At 37.7% G+C, this 15369-nt stretch overlaps 1 protein-coding gene across 1 annotated transcript; it reads left to right on the plus strand.

The window, feature by feature from the left end:
• The first annotated feature begins 149 nt into the window (after nt 1-149).
• cdr2a (cerebellar degeneration-related protein 2a) lies at nt 150-9053 on the plus strand. The gene is made up of 5 exons (XM_065269192.2): nt 150-402; nt 1302-1414; nt 3382-3530; nt 4284-4451; nt 5913-9053. The coding sequence occupies exons 1-5, from the start codon at nt 321-323 to the stop codon at nt 6715-6717; spliced, it is 1317 nt and encodes a 438-aa protein (XP_065125264.1). The 5' UTR covers nt 150-320; the 3' UTR covers nt 6718-9053.
• Nucleotides 9054-15369: the final 6316 nt, after the last annotated feature.

The following is a 15369-nucleotide window of genomic DNA, read 5'->3' on the forward strand; positions in this document are numbered from 1 at the left end:
AATCTCAGTTGGGCGAGACGTGTATGCAAATGAGTATAACAGGACGTCGTCATTGGACAAGACGCCGACAAAGTCCCGCCCGTTTCTGTGATTGGTCAACCAGGAGACCCATTCTTGTTGTTATCCCTTCTACTCTCCACCTCTGAGCCTGCCACGTTGTCGTAGACACCGGTCCGCACCGCTAGGGACTAAAATCGCCAAACGTCCGGCCAGGTTATTAATCGGTGTTTATTCACCAGAGAAAGGCATGTCTTAAAATAAACGGGAAAAGGAAACAAACGTGCGATTTCTGTTGGTCTGAAGCTTTAACCGGAGTAAAGATGCTGACGGACGTGATAGTAGAAGAGGGATTTGCTCACAATGAAGAGGAGCTGTGGTATAGCAGGAAGGATTTGGAGCACGGTAAGATTGATAAAAGGCAACAACTTGAGTTTATATTTTTGTTGAAGTGAAAATGGATGCTTCTACTTAAAAATGTAAAAATTAAATGTAATTATTTGCATAGGAGACGCATTCCTAAATAACATCTGATTTATTTAAAATTTTCTGAGTTCATGAGAAATTTTTGTGAGTAAATGTCAGTTTCATCATATTAAGAGAAATGTCTTAATAAAAGCATATGGGGTGGCGATGCGGTAGTGTTTTAGTTTTCTGTATAAATGTCACACCCATAAACCCTTTAAATGCGCACTCTTGACGTCATGCTCTGACGTGATACAGTTCAAACGTTTAATAAAACATACTAAAACATAAAGGATGTATTATCTGATAAGATGTTTTGAGGGAATTGTGACGTATCACAAGGTGTAACATGTATTTTTGTTTATTTATTGTATCATTTATTTGTTGCTTTGTTTAAATTTCATATACATTAATGAAAGTTTGGTATGAGAAATCATGGTTTCATTATTTTTATTTAACTTATTTCCTGGCTAATCTTCTTAGTGTTCTTATATTGTGTTACTCTTATAAAATGTCCGAAACTTACCTTACTGAGCATACTTTTAATTACATGCTAGATGTTATAATTTTAGGATTGTGGCTCCATGCACTTTCAGTCACTCGGTATTGCATGTAGAAACTGTTGTTTTGGTGTTTTTGTCACCAAAAAGTTACCTAGAAATGACACCATTGTAAGAAACTCTGTTGTTGATATGATTCACTTGCTTATGAGGACTAGGACTGTTAGAGCGAGTTGTTCTTGTTTTACTTCTTCATACCACAGTTGGCACAGAAGTCTTTATGTACCCATGACTGCTCAGTGTTTACTGTTCTGCCTTTTCTGTGGATGTTTGAGACAGATCTCCATTTGGCCGCTGAGCTGGGTAAGACACTGTTGGATAGGAACCATGAACTGGAGCAAGGCCTTCAGCAGATGTACTCTACCAATCAGGAACAGCTGCAGGAAATTGAGGTGATGTTTCCCTCAAAGCTCACAAAATCCACTGGACCTCATCAGTTAGCTGTGTCGCTGTGGCACAGCTGCAATGTTGCTTCATGCGCAGACATTGTTATTTTCTAAGTATTTTTGTCTTGTTTTCAGTATCAATATTTAAAATATCAAATTTAAGTAAAATTGTTGCCTAAACAAGCAAAAACTAAAAAATCTGCCAATGGGATAAGAACATTTGTCCTAACTAAGAAAAAATTAAACTTATTTCAAGATTTATTTCTTGCCTAATTGGCAGATTTTTTTTAAAGCACAAAATCACTTCATTCTGATATTTTTGTCTTAAAACTAGACTTATTTTCTTGGATCATTTTGCTCTTCAAGAAAATGCATCTTGATTTAGGAATGTTAACACATTTGTGCTGAAAAAAAGACAAAAATACTAAGTAACTCAATTTTTTGCAGTGTACGAGCTATGTTATCAATCCACTACCTAATAATGACGCAAAAACTGATCAAACATTTGACTGTAAGTTTCAATGTCACTTATTGTACTCGCATGAGCTTGGCTGATCTATCCTCTGACGGGAAATGCGTAAACAGTGGAAGATTTCCTGTGAAATCCTCTTTCCTCCCCGACCTTAGGACTCTTAAGGAGCTATTGCTATTTCTAACTCTGTCTGGTATGAGGCTTAGTATTTGTATAAGAGGTTAACTGTGTTTATAGCGTCCTGTTTGGCAAGGCAGCACAGTCTTACGTGAAGTATTTAACTAATACTGCACATACACTCTTACTTTTTCTGCAGTATACTGTATAGTGTGTATATTGTGGATGTATTAGCTATAAATTTTACATTTCTATGTTTTGACCCAATTTGATCAGATTGCACAAATAACTTTCAACACAAAAATTCAGGAAGCTGTGACCTCACCAGCTCGTTTCCATGAAGCCACATTCACTTGTTCCTGGCTTTAAAACTAATTTGCATGTTATGATATGCAAAATATTTCATAATGAAAAACAGTAATATGCATTACAAACCCTATGCTACTATTTTTTTTATTTTCTATTTTTGTTTGTTACTGATCAGAATGATTTTGTCAACTGCGGCATAGAGTTACACGTCCGTTGCTTGTGTTGAAACCAAGTTACATAGTTATTCGGTTGTGAAATTTCCTTGTAACTTGAAACCGTCTACATGAAATTGGATCGTATTTAACAAAATATAATTCTACACTTCTACACTTGCTATTGTGGCAAGCTCTGAAATATTACATTTAAAAGTGAATATAGGCCTGGTTTTACAGACAAGGCTTCGTTAAAGCCAGGAGGACTAGGCCTTAGTTAAATTAAGATGTTTAAGCATCTTTAATAAACATGACTTAGGACAAATCAATGGCACTGGCTTATTTTAAGATCTGCCAGTGCAAGTTTTTTTTAAAGAGCACCAATTTCATTGCTGAAAAACACAATGTTATTTTGTGTATTTGGTATAATACAATGTGTTCGCGTGGTTTATGGTTAAAATGTATTTTTCACATATCGTAAATTTTTGTAGCTCCAGATTTCACTCTCTTCCCGAAACACAAGGATTTGAAAAGCTACAGGTGACGTGCGTCCATGTTTTATACAGTTTATGGTGCTGAAGCGGCTCGTGTGACACTTACCCGATATCAGACTTTATTCGCCCCAAAGAAAAGCATATTTACACAGTCTGAATCATTTCTTATCCCCTGTTTATAGCTTTTCATTCCCCATATAAAAGCAATAAATGTATTAACATTTGATTTGACATTATTTGATGAGAAGCTTAAGTGTATGATTAGATCATAAAAAATCTCAAAAGTGCAAGTAGTAGGCATTGCTGTAATTTCCTTTTACATTTGCCATGTGTAGACATACACCTCTCAATGTATATTTTGATTAATGCACTTTTAATCTGTACGATAATATTTCGGTTTAAGCATTGTGTCTGTTTTGCCTCTCCCAGTACCTGACCAAGCAGGTGGACCTCCTTCGGCAGATGAATGACCAACATGTTAAGGTTTATGAGCAGCTGGATCTTGCAGCACGAGACCTAGAGAAAAGCAACCAAAGGCTGGTGCAGGAGAACCGCACAGCCCAGCGCAGAATCCAGAGGTAAGGCGAAGTCCTTTTCTCCCTGCACCAGAACAGAGGTGCACTCAAGATGCCAATGAAGAACCTTTTCTTTGTAAATGGTTCTTTAAAGCACCTTTAACATCTGAAGAAGCTTTCTGTTTCCCAAAAGAGTCTTTTAGGTGATAAAAGGTTCTTTGGATGATAAAAATATATAGATGGTTTCAGCATTAACAACCTAAACAGCTTTCACGAAACAAACGTAACGTCTGGTAAACTTTTAGAGTCCTTTTAGAGTAGTTTATTTCTGCTAACAAGGAAAATCAACAACAAGTAGATTACCTTAGTTTAAATCATAGCTAAAGCGCATCAAAGACCTAACTTTACTGTGTAAAATGTGTACTTTATAACATATACAATGTTAACTACAGAACGACTGCCAAACCTCCCTTCACATAGCGTTGATCCATGATCGCTGTCTCCCCTTATCTTTACGAAACCAAAACATTTGTTATTTTCGATGAGGTATATTGTCCCAGACTTCAGTTTAGCCACTTGCCAGACCATTAAACAAATGGAGACCAAAAGTCCATCCAGACACGCAACCGCGACAACGCACATGCGTCCGATGAATATTGTCCTTTAAAGAACCTTTGACTAAATTGTTCTTTGTGGAAGCCAAAAAGATTCTTCTACGGCATCACTGTGAAGAGAACCTTTATTTTAAAATGTGTGTTTGTGTGTGCTGGCTGTTGGCCTAAAACTTGCATCTCTTTATTTGTCTTTTATCTGCAGTCTCACTGAGACAATAGATGGGTTGCAGACTCAAATGGAGAACCTACAGAAGCAGGTGGGTGAGCTAAAGACGTCCCAATCCAGGAGAGATTTTGCAAACGCTCGCCGCAGCCTTGTTGCCCAGAGCATGTCCTGCCTAAAGGAAATATATGATCTCCAACAAGATAGGTGAGTCTTGGAGCTAAATCGCATCAAAACATCATTCTAAAGTAATAATACTTTTGTGGCTTCTATTGTTCGACCTGCTTTGCATCAGCAATGATAATGAGTGCGCTTACATGCACAGTCTTACACCCATTATGCTTAAATAAACTGACAATGTGTGGGGTCATTTAAACTGTTTTCTTTTATCAGGAAAACGTCCATAAATGGCACTGTGAAAATAAAAGCTCATGTTACATTTACAGGTTCTGCAGACATGAGAAGAGATACAACAGTATAGCAGTATAGAGTATGGGGCGGTTTCCCGGACAGAGATTAGTCTAGTCCTAGATTAAAATAAATGTAATAGCTGTCCAAACTGAAAACAACTTGCACTGACATATCTTAAAATACATCAGTGCTCACAAAAATGCACACAAGTAATGTTATTAGTAAGGCATGTTTGTTAAACCTAGTTATATTTAATAATTAAACTAATGCCTAGTCCAGGCTTAAGATAATCCCTGTCTGGGAAACCACCCCTCAATGTACCCCAAGTTCTTTGTAAACGCAGTTGTCTGCATAGCCGGTTTATTGATTTGCATGTAAACGCATGAAAACAGGTTTAGTTATATAGTACAGGTGATAGTTATATGCTTATTCTATGCATGCAAACACACTCAATATTCGAGGTTTTTGAGCACAAAAAGAAGGTTACTAAGAAACTAAGAAGGTTCAGGTTAAATCAGTTAACAAAATGACATTTTATTGTTAATACAGTGCAAAAGTAAGTACTGTGCAAAAGTATTAGGCCACCATTAGATTTGCTGTTTTTGCAATGGCATAATGACCATGTATAATTATTTCCAAGTTTCTTTATTAGAATACGACTTGAAAATACAGGATTTTTATGTCTTTAAAAATTTTTATTTTAACAAAGAGACTTTTGCTCTATATACAGTATATACTGTATAGACTGTCGATTGACAGTCTTGGAAATGTTTAAAATGGCATACTACAAAATTATACTAAAGCTTTCCAGCTCTTAAAGAAATGCTGTAAATTAAGTGGACTTCACCGTGTGACCCTTCTGATCTGCTCATTTGTCCTGTTGGTGTTAATGTATACGTGTTGACTGGGCATGTCATTATTATTACAAACTCATATTAAGCGCTTTCAATGCCAGACTTCATAATCTGGCTTGACCATAATCCAATAATCTCTAATCCATATCTGTTGAAGACTCTGACATGAAACTAGTAGTAAACAGTTTGCAACAGGTCTAGTGAAAGTTTCCCTTATATTTATTTCTGAAAAGCAAACTGTGTATTTAAAAGCATCATAATGTACCATTATTCCCCCAAAGTCTATTTTAGAGTTCCTATTATGCTTTTTCACTGTTTCAATTTTAGTTTGTGTGTAATGTTGCTGTTTAAACATTTTTCAAGAAGAACAGAACCTTCACAACAGTATCTTTTTGTCTCATAGCTCTGAGAGTCTTCGTGAGGAAAGGTCCTGGCCCACACTGGTTGACAGAGGATTAGAAGAGGACACCTCCACCCTGCAACACACCCTTAAAACATTGAAGGCACAGCTGGCAGCGGAGCGTGCCCGGCGCGTTGAGGCTGAGCAGGAGATGGAGCTGACGGTGCAAGAGAATAGCGTTCTGGAGAAGCGCTTGAACCTTCAAGAAGCCGCACGCTGTCGACAGGCAGAGCTAGAGGCCGAGGTGGAGGAGCTACGCCAGCTGTGGCGCTCTGAGTCATCAAGACCAACAGACACTCTGCTACCCGATACCGTTTTCTTTGCCCTAGAGGAAAGGGTGGGGGCGGGGCAAGAGGAAGAGGAGGAGTCCTCAGAGTTTTCTCAGGGCAGACGACGCTGCAGCAGCGAGAGCTACGTCCGAGGAGCGCGAGCTGACGATATCCGCCGCGGACACGAGCGCACGTGTATACGCCGAGCCCAAGCAGTGAAGCAGCGTGGGATCTCGTTGCTAAATGAAGTGGATGCCCAGTACAGTGCACTGCAGGTGAAATATGACGAACTGCTACGTCGCTGCCAGCAAGGGGCAGAAAGCCTCAGCCACAAAGCCGTACAAACGCCCACCGTTGACACGCCACGTCGCAGGAGTCTCTTAACAGTCGCAACGACCACAACAGAGACCATCTGCCCTGCAGATGAGCTTCATCAGCCAGAATACAAAGCCCTGTTTAAAGAGATCTTCACCTGCATTCAGAAAACCAAAGAGGACCTTAGTGAGAACAGAGCTTTGAATCTAGCACAATTAGTTTAAAGCTCTGCTGAATTGGAGATGGAAGTATTAAAGGTTCAAATCTAGGTCTCTAAACTACCAGATGTAGTTGGAGAAAGGACATGTTGAAAAACTAGACTAAGGTCTTACATATTTAAAGTTTGTTAATGTGTTGATTGCACTATATCACCTGTGCCTATACACAACATACAAACATTTAAAACCCAATGCAAGTGTAGTTCAACTATAGTTTTAAAATGTGCTGTTATTTCCTGTGTAGGTTACATCCAAATGATTGGTTAATATGAAATATGTGGACCTCTGAAAAATAGCCATACCAGCCACCTGATTACATCTGCGCTGTTGGTTTACAATCACCTTATTATTTTTGGTAGGACTAGCTCTCTGTAGAAGGACAGGACGTAAACGTATAACACAAGAGAATAATTTTTACTAACACAGTTTAGGAACTAACTTGATGTCGTAAAGTATGTTGAAATGCAAAAAAATGGTTTTGGGATGATATGTGACCCCATAAAAAAACAAAAATAAATAGTTATACAGATGGACTGTATTTACTTTGGATCCAGTAGTGTAGTCATTTATTCAGAGGATCTAGAAATCACACAAGAAAGGTTAAAGTTTTCATCGTATCATAAAGAAAATACTGCATGTGATTTCAGTGGTTTTTGTATCCGAGCAATACTAGTTCATTAGTTATACAAATTGTCTGAATAAGATCTTTACTTCAATAATCTGATATTCTAAAGATATAGTAAGAAAGCTTGACTTCCTCATGTGGTTTTTGTATGTATAGTTTGTTTGTTTGAGAAGTAAGGCAGAAGTTTGCTTGCACAAGTTCTCGCACTTTAAGTTGTTGCTTATGTATTACACGGCTGTGAAACTATGCACTTTAGGTCAGTATTTTTTGTTTTGTTTTTATTTATTTTGATTTTTCATTTCAGGATGGAGATTTTATTTATTTTATCATTTATTTTCAATCACTGTATTCAAATTTTGTTTCTCAAGCTAATGTTTTTAGGTCACCACTAGAATGTTTTGATATAGATATAAGGTGAATTTGATTAGAAATTGTGGATTAGTTAAATAGACTTAAGTGGTTCATAGGATTTCAAGTTTTAAGGATAGTAGGCTGTTAAACAGATGCCTAGATGGTGCTACCTAAATGTTACGCCAGCATTTTCACAGTGTTTTATGGAACTAGTATGTAACTACTTTATGTAACTATTAACGTAGTTTAACAGCCAGTCTAACAATAACTAACCTAATAACTATTTGATGTATGTGTTTGATTATTGTATTATCCTAACCATGTGCTACTTAACCAGGATCAGTACCAGGAACAATGTAATTCAGGGCCATTTTGCAATGTTTTTGAGTTAAATGTTATTGCCCTTATAAGCGTATAAGCGGATGTTGTCTTTCTGAATCAGTGTATTGTGTAGGTTACTAGGAAAGTGATGGATTATTCAAGAAAAACTGTTGTTATGAACAGGACAGAAAACAAAAGATTTGTCTTTGGAAAATAATTCAAATGAAACAGGCAAAAAACAAACAGACAACAAGATCATAGCATGAACATTTGTTCATGGAGAAGTCTGTCCTGAAAAAAAGGATTTTTGTGTATAATAAAAACTGTAGTGTTGCATTTTTTAACAAATTGCATCATTTCAGTATTTCAGAATGAAGTTTAGTTTTGCCTGCTACATTGAGTGCCACTAGCACCGCAAGTTTCCAAAACCTGTTAAGACTTGCAGAGTGATATGAATGCTATGCTTCTTGGTCAGCATTGTGTTTTGGGGCTCCAGCGCGCACAATCAGATGTTAGATAAATGTGCGGCAAAAATATAATGGTGTAGCTCTTGTGCTTTCCACAAAATATAATTTAAAGAATTTCAGTTTTACTTAACCTCTATCCATTTTAAATGTGTTATACATTTCTCTCAGTAAACAACTTTCATTATCATATTTTCCAATTTGAGACAATTACATGTTTGTTAATGATCACAAAAATATATTTTTATATTTATTTGAGAATGTAAACAATGGACTCTTAATTTATCCATCCAGGTTTGTTTCAGTGACGTTAAAGTCAGTTCATTGTTTTAAAGACTTTGAGAAATGTTCTACATTATTTATTATTGTTGTCGGCTGCATATTACTATAACTGAATGCTTAGCAAATGAATGCCAAATCTGATTATCATTGGTGCTGAATTTGTAAGGTTCTTCCTCAGTGTAGACCACTGACTTTATGTATGTTATAGCATGACTAACATTTTACCTGACTTAAGACATAACCAGTAAATGAAACAATGAATAAATAAAATATGTTCTGTCTTAAATTATGAGATAAAACAGTAGTATTGTGTGCTTTCTCACAGCATCAACATCAAGCTGACAGTAGGCTTCTAGACTGTCTTCAATGTCTTTCTTTTTCTGAAAAATCATGGTCTCTAAGTATATTTTAACAAAATGCACTTACCTTTCTAACTATGTTTTTTCTGTCTTGTGGAGGATGACAAGTATGTGTCATTAAATTAATTAATACTCACATAGAAATACATAAACAAATGCAGAAATAATAATTTTGTCAAAAGTATCAACTTTTATTTTTTACTTTTTATTTATGTATTTCTATACACATTTTTGGCACACAGAATGTTTTATATATAAGAAGAGTTTTGTTGCAAAACGAGATAAATCCGTTTTTAACATTTTTGTTAAAACATGTTTATTATTATGTTATCATGTTATTATTTTGTTTAATGGTGCAACTTAGTTGTATTTTTTGAGTTATGAAGGTTTAAATCAAAACAAACCAACTGCGGTTGAATTGATATTAATTGGAATGCACCACCAAAAAGCGAGATTTCTGAAAAATTAAAAAAACGGAGTTATCTTGTTTTGCAACGAAACTCTTCATACAGTATACACACACATACACTCACCTAAAGGATTATTAGGAACACCATACTAATACTGTGTTAGACCCCCTTTTGCCTTCAGAACTGCCTTAATTCTACGTGGCATTGATTCAACAAGGTGCTGAAAGCATTCTTTAGAAATGTTGGCCCATATTGATAGGATAGCATCTTGCAGTTGATGGAGATTTGTGGGATGCACATCCAGGACACAAAGCTCCTGTTCCACCACATCCCAATGACGCTCTATTGGGTTGAGATCTGGTGACTGAGGGGGCCATTTTAGTACAGTGAACTCATTGTCATGTTCAAAAAACCAATTTAAAATGATTTGAGCTTTGAGACATGGTGCATTATTCTGCTGGAAGTAGCCATCAGAGGATGGTCATGGTCAGAAACAATGCTCAGGTAGGCCGTGACATTTAAACAATGCCCAATTGGCACTAAGGGGCCTAAAGTGTGCTAAGAAAACATCCCCCACACCATAACACCACCACCACCAGCCTGCACAGTGGTAACAAGGCATGATGGATCCATTTTCTCATTCTGTTTACGCCAAATTCTGACTCTACCATCTGAATGTCTCAACAGAAATCGAGACTCATCAGAACAGGCAACATTTTTCCAGTCTTCAACTGTCCAATTTTGGTGAGCTTTTGCTAATTGTAGCCTATTTGTAGTGGAGATGAGTGGTACCTGGAGGGGTCTCCTGCTGTTGTAGCCCATCCGCCTTAAGGTTGTGCATGTTGTGGCTTCACAAATGCTGCTCAGTATACATCGGTTGTAACAAGTGGTTATTTCAGTCAAAGTTGTTCTACTATCAGCTTGAATCAGTCGGCCCATTCTTCTCTGTCCTCTAGCCTCAACAAGGCATTTTCGCCCACAGGACTGCCGCATACTGGATGTTTTTCCTTTTTCACACAATTCTTTGTAAACCCTAGAAATGGTTGTGCGTGAAAATCCCAGTAACTGAGCAGATTGTGAAATACTCAGACCGGCCCGTTTGGCACTAACAACCATGCCACGCTCAAAATTGCTTAAATCACTGTTCTTTCCCATTCTGACATTCAGTTTGGAGTTCAGGAGATTGGCCATTTCTCAATATGCGTTCTTGTCTGTACTTGTGTTCTTGTGGACTTGTGAAACGTCATCAGTCGTGGACCAAGTACTGTTCCAAATCAAAGTTCGCATCAAGCTCAAGTTCACATAAAATCCCCGGATGTGTTCTTGATCCGCCCATTTTATTGAGGATGCATCAGAGGAGACTTGTGTGGACTTATGACAGCAAAGTTTCCCAGAATGCATTTCGCGTCAGGAGTCCGTTCTTCCGAGTCTGAACTTGCAAGTTCGAACTACGAAGGACACAAGTCCGAGTTTGGCGTACTTGGCATTGAGAAACGGCTATTGTCTTGACAAGGGCCAGACCCCTAAATGCATTGAAGCAACTGCCATGTGATTGGTTGATTAGATAATTGCATTAATGAGAAATTGAACAGGTGTTCCTAATAATCCTTTAGGTGAGTGTATGTGTGTGTGTGTGTGTGTGTGTGTGTGTGTGTGTGCGTGCGTGCGTGCGTGTGTGTGTGTGTACCTGGTAATTATCACGTTGTGGGGACCAAGTGTCCCCACAAAGATAGGAATACCAGTGTTTTTGTGACCTTGTGGGGACATTTTGATGTCCCCATGAGGAAACAAGCTTATAAATCAAACAGAATGATGTTTATTGAAAATGTGAAGTAGTAGAAGGGTTTCTGTGATGGTTGGGGTTAGGGAATGGGGTAGGTAAGGGGAATAGAATATACAGTTTGTACGGTATAAAATGCATTACGTTCTATGGAATGTCCCCATAAAACATGGAAACCAGAGTGTGTGTGTGTGTGTGTGTGTGTGTGTGTGTGTGTGTGTGTGTGTGTGTGTGTGTGTGTGTGTGTGTGTGTGTGTGTGTGTGTGTGTGTGTGTGTGTGTGTGTGTGTGTGTGTGTGTATGTATGTATGTATGTGTATGTGTATGTGTACAGTCTTGTTCAAAATAATAGCAGTACAATGTGACTAACCAGAATAATCAAGGTTTTTAGTATATTTTTTTATTGCTACGTGGCAAACAAGTTACCAGTAGGTTCAGTAGATTCTCAGAAAACAAATGAGACCCAGCATTCATGAAGGCTGTGCAATTGGGCAATTAGTTGAAAGGGGTGTGTTCAAAAAAATAGCAGTTTCTACCTTTGACTGTACAAACTCAAAAAAAAATTTTGTACAAACATTTTTTTTTCTGGGATTTAGCAATCCTGTGAATCACTAAACTAATATTTAGTTGTATGACCACAGTTTTTTAAAACTGCTTGACATCTGTGTGGCATGGAGTCAACCAACTTGTGGCACCCCCCGCCGGTTTTGCTTCAGAAACAGCATTTTTGATATCACCCTTTAAACTTTTTTTTAAATGTCTGGTCCTGAAAATTGCACTGTTCCTTTGATCATACATGGAAGTTAAACTGTGTACTTATTATGTAAAACCATGTTTTTTATAATACAAATCTAATTTACATTTACCTTTGACCCTGTATGAATTTACTACAACACCGAAATGGTAAAAATACACTATTAATATGAATAATATCAAATAAAGATTTGTCCCACAAATTTATGTCATTGGTGTTACCCTACCCAAAGCACTTTTATTTTGGAACAATGCATCAGCTCTTTGAAGTTTTTCCTGGGTCAAGAGGTCAGTGGAAGAAGTGCAGTGGAGGAAGGCAAAAGGTGTCTTACCTTATTTGTCTTAAATATCATGATATATCTAAGAAATTTTGAGATAAGATTTTTTGGATGTCATTAATGTTACTCTTTGTTAAGAAGAATTATGCCCTTTGCCACTGTATATCTGCTAAGATTTGGCTGAACTCTAAGTCCAGCATCCCTCAGCGTCAATCCATGGTTCACAACATAGTCCACTAGTGTTGCATGAATCTCATTTGATAAGTTTGGTCCTCTTCTTCTTAGTGCACGTTCGCTTTCTGCTTCAGGTATTCCTCAGCCTCTTCCTCTACCTCCTCCTCCTCTGTGTACTCTTCCTCTCACCCAAACTCTTCTTTTGACCATTTTGGTTAAAGACAGGGGAAACCTGATTTTTGTGTCTACAATTTAGCAATAGTGCAAGGAAGAGACATCCTGATATACTTATGTGTCTGATATATACAACTGTGTTTAGTGTTTTGGAAATCACTGTGTAATGTTTAACAAATATTGATAATTGGGGGAAATTTTAATTTTAGTGTGTAAGTAATCGCAAAAAAAAACTGTAAGTTCAGAGCAAGAACGTCCGTGATACACATACATGCGTATTAAATAAGTTCAGAGCAAGAACGTCCGTGATACACTCAAGACTACGTATGCGTATTCAATAAGTACAGAGCAAGAACGTCCGTGATACACTCAAGACTACGTATGCGTATTCAATAAGTACAGAGCAAGAACGTCCGTGATACACTCAAGACTACGTATGCGTATTCAATAAGTACAGAGCAAGAACGTCCGTGATACACTCAAGACTACGTATGCGTATTCAATAAGTACAGAGCAAGAACGTCTGTGATACACACAAGACTACGTATGCGTATTCAATAAGTACAGAGCAAGAACGTCCGTGATACACTCAAGACTACGTATGCGTATTCAATAAGTACAGAGCAAGAACGTCCGTGATACACTCAAGACTACGTATGCGTATTCAATAAGTACAGAGCAAGAACGTCCGTGATACACTCAAGACTACGTATGCGTATTCAATAAGTACAGAGCAAGAACGTCCGTGATACACTCAAGACTACGTATGCGTATTCAATAAGTACAGAGCAAGAACGTCCGTGATACACTCAAGACTACGTATGCGTATTCAATAAGTACAGAGCAAGAACGTCCGTGATACACTCAAGACTACGTATGCGTATTCAATAAGTACAGAGCAAGAACGTCCGTGATACACACAAGACTACGTATGCGTATTCAATAAGTACAGAGCAAGAACGTCCGTGATACACTCAAGACTACGTATGCGTATTCAATAAGTACAGAGCAAGAACTTCCGTGATACACTCTAGATGGCTGATAACTCGTGCACTATATCTGTCTAATCTATGTACAGTCTTGTTCAAAATAATAGCAGTACAATGTGACTAACCAGAATAATCAAGGTTTTTAGTATATTTTTTTATTGCTACGTGGCAAACAAGTTACCAGTAGGTTCAGTAGATTCTCAGAAAACAAATGAGACCCAGCATTCATGATATGCACGCTCTAAAGGCTGTGTAATTGGGCAATTAGTTAAATTAGTTGAAAGGGGTGTGTTCAAAAAAATAGCAGTGTGGCATTCAATCACTGAGGTCATCAATTTTGTGAAGAAACAGGTGTGAATCAGGTGGCCCCTATTTAAGGATGAAGCCAACACTTGTTGAACATGCATTTGAAAGCTGAGGAAAATGGGTCGTTCAAGACATTGTTCAGAAGAACAGCGTACTTTGATTAAAACGTTGATTGGAGAGGGGAAAACCTATAAAGAGGTGCAAAAAATGATAGGCTGTTCAGCTAAAATGATCTCCAATGCCTTAAAATGGAGAGCAAAACCAGAGAGACGTGGAAGAAAACGGAAGACAACCATCAAAATCGATAGAAGAATAACCAGAATGGCAAAGGCTCAGCCAATGATCACCTCCAGGATGATCAAAGACAGTCTGGAGTTACCTGTAAGTACTGTGACAGTTAGAAGACGTCTGTGTGAAGCTAATCTATTTTCAAGAATCCCCCGCAAAGTCCCTCTGTTAAAAAAAGGCATGTGCAAAAGAGGTTACAATTTGCCAAAGAACACATCAACTGGCCTAAAGAGAAATGGAGGAAAATTTTTTGGACTGATGAGAGTAAAATTGTTTTTTTTGGGTCCAAGGGCCACAGGCAGTTTGTGAGACGACCCCCAAACTCTGAATTCAAGCCACAGTACACAGTGAAGCATGGAGGTGCAAGCATCATGATATGGGCATGTTTCTCCTGCTATGGTGTTGGGCCTATTTATCGCATACCAGGGATCATGGATCAGTTTGCATATGTTAAAATACTTGAAGAGGTCATGTTGCCCTATGCTGAAGAGGACATGCCCTTGAAATGGTTGTTTCAACAAGACAATGACCCAAAACACACTAGTAAACGGGCAAAGTCTTGGTTCCAAACCAACAAAATTAATGTTATGGAGTGGCCAGCCCAATCTCCAGACCTTAATCCAATTGAGAACTTGTGGGGTGATATCAAAAATGCTGTTTCTGAAGCAAAACCAAGAAATGTGAATGAATTGTTAAAGAATCATGGAGTGGAATAACAGCTGAGAGGTGCCACAAGTTGGTTGACTCCATGCCACACAGATGTCAAGCAGTTTTAAAAAACTGTGGTCATACAACTAAATATTAGTTTAGTGATTCACAGGATTGCTAAATCCCAGAAAAAAAAAAATGTTTGTACAAAATAGTTTTGAGTTTGTACAGTCAAAGGTAGACACTGCTATTTTTTTGAACACACCCCTTTCAACTAATTGCCCAATTGCACAGCCTTAAGAGCGTCCATATCATGAATGCTGGGTCTCGTTTGTTTTCTAAGAATCTACTGAACCTACTGGTAACTTGTTTGCCACGTAGCAATAAAAAATATACTAAAAACCTTGATTATTCTGGTTAGTCACATTGTACTGCTATTATTTTGAACAAGACTGTA

Source organism: Paramisgurnus dabryanus, chromosome 3 (genome assembly GCF_030506205.2).
Source record: "Paramisgurnus dabryanus chromosome 3, PD_genome_1.1, whole genome shotgun sequence".
Lineage (NCBI taxonomy): Eukaryota > Metazoa > Chordata > Actinopteri > Cypriniformes > Cobitidae > Paramisgurnus > Paramisgurnus dabryanus.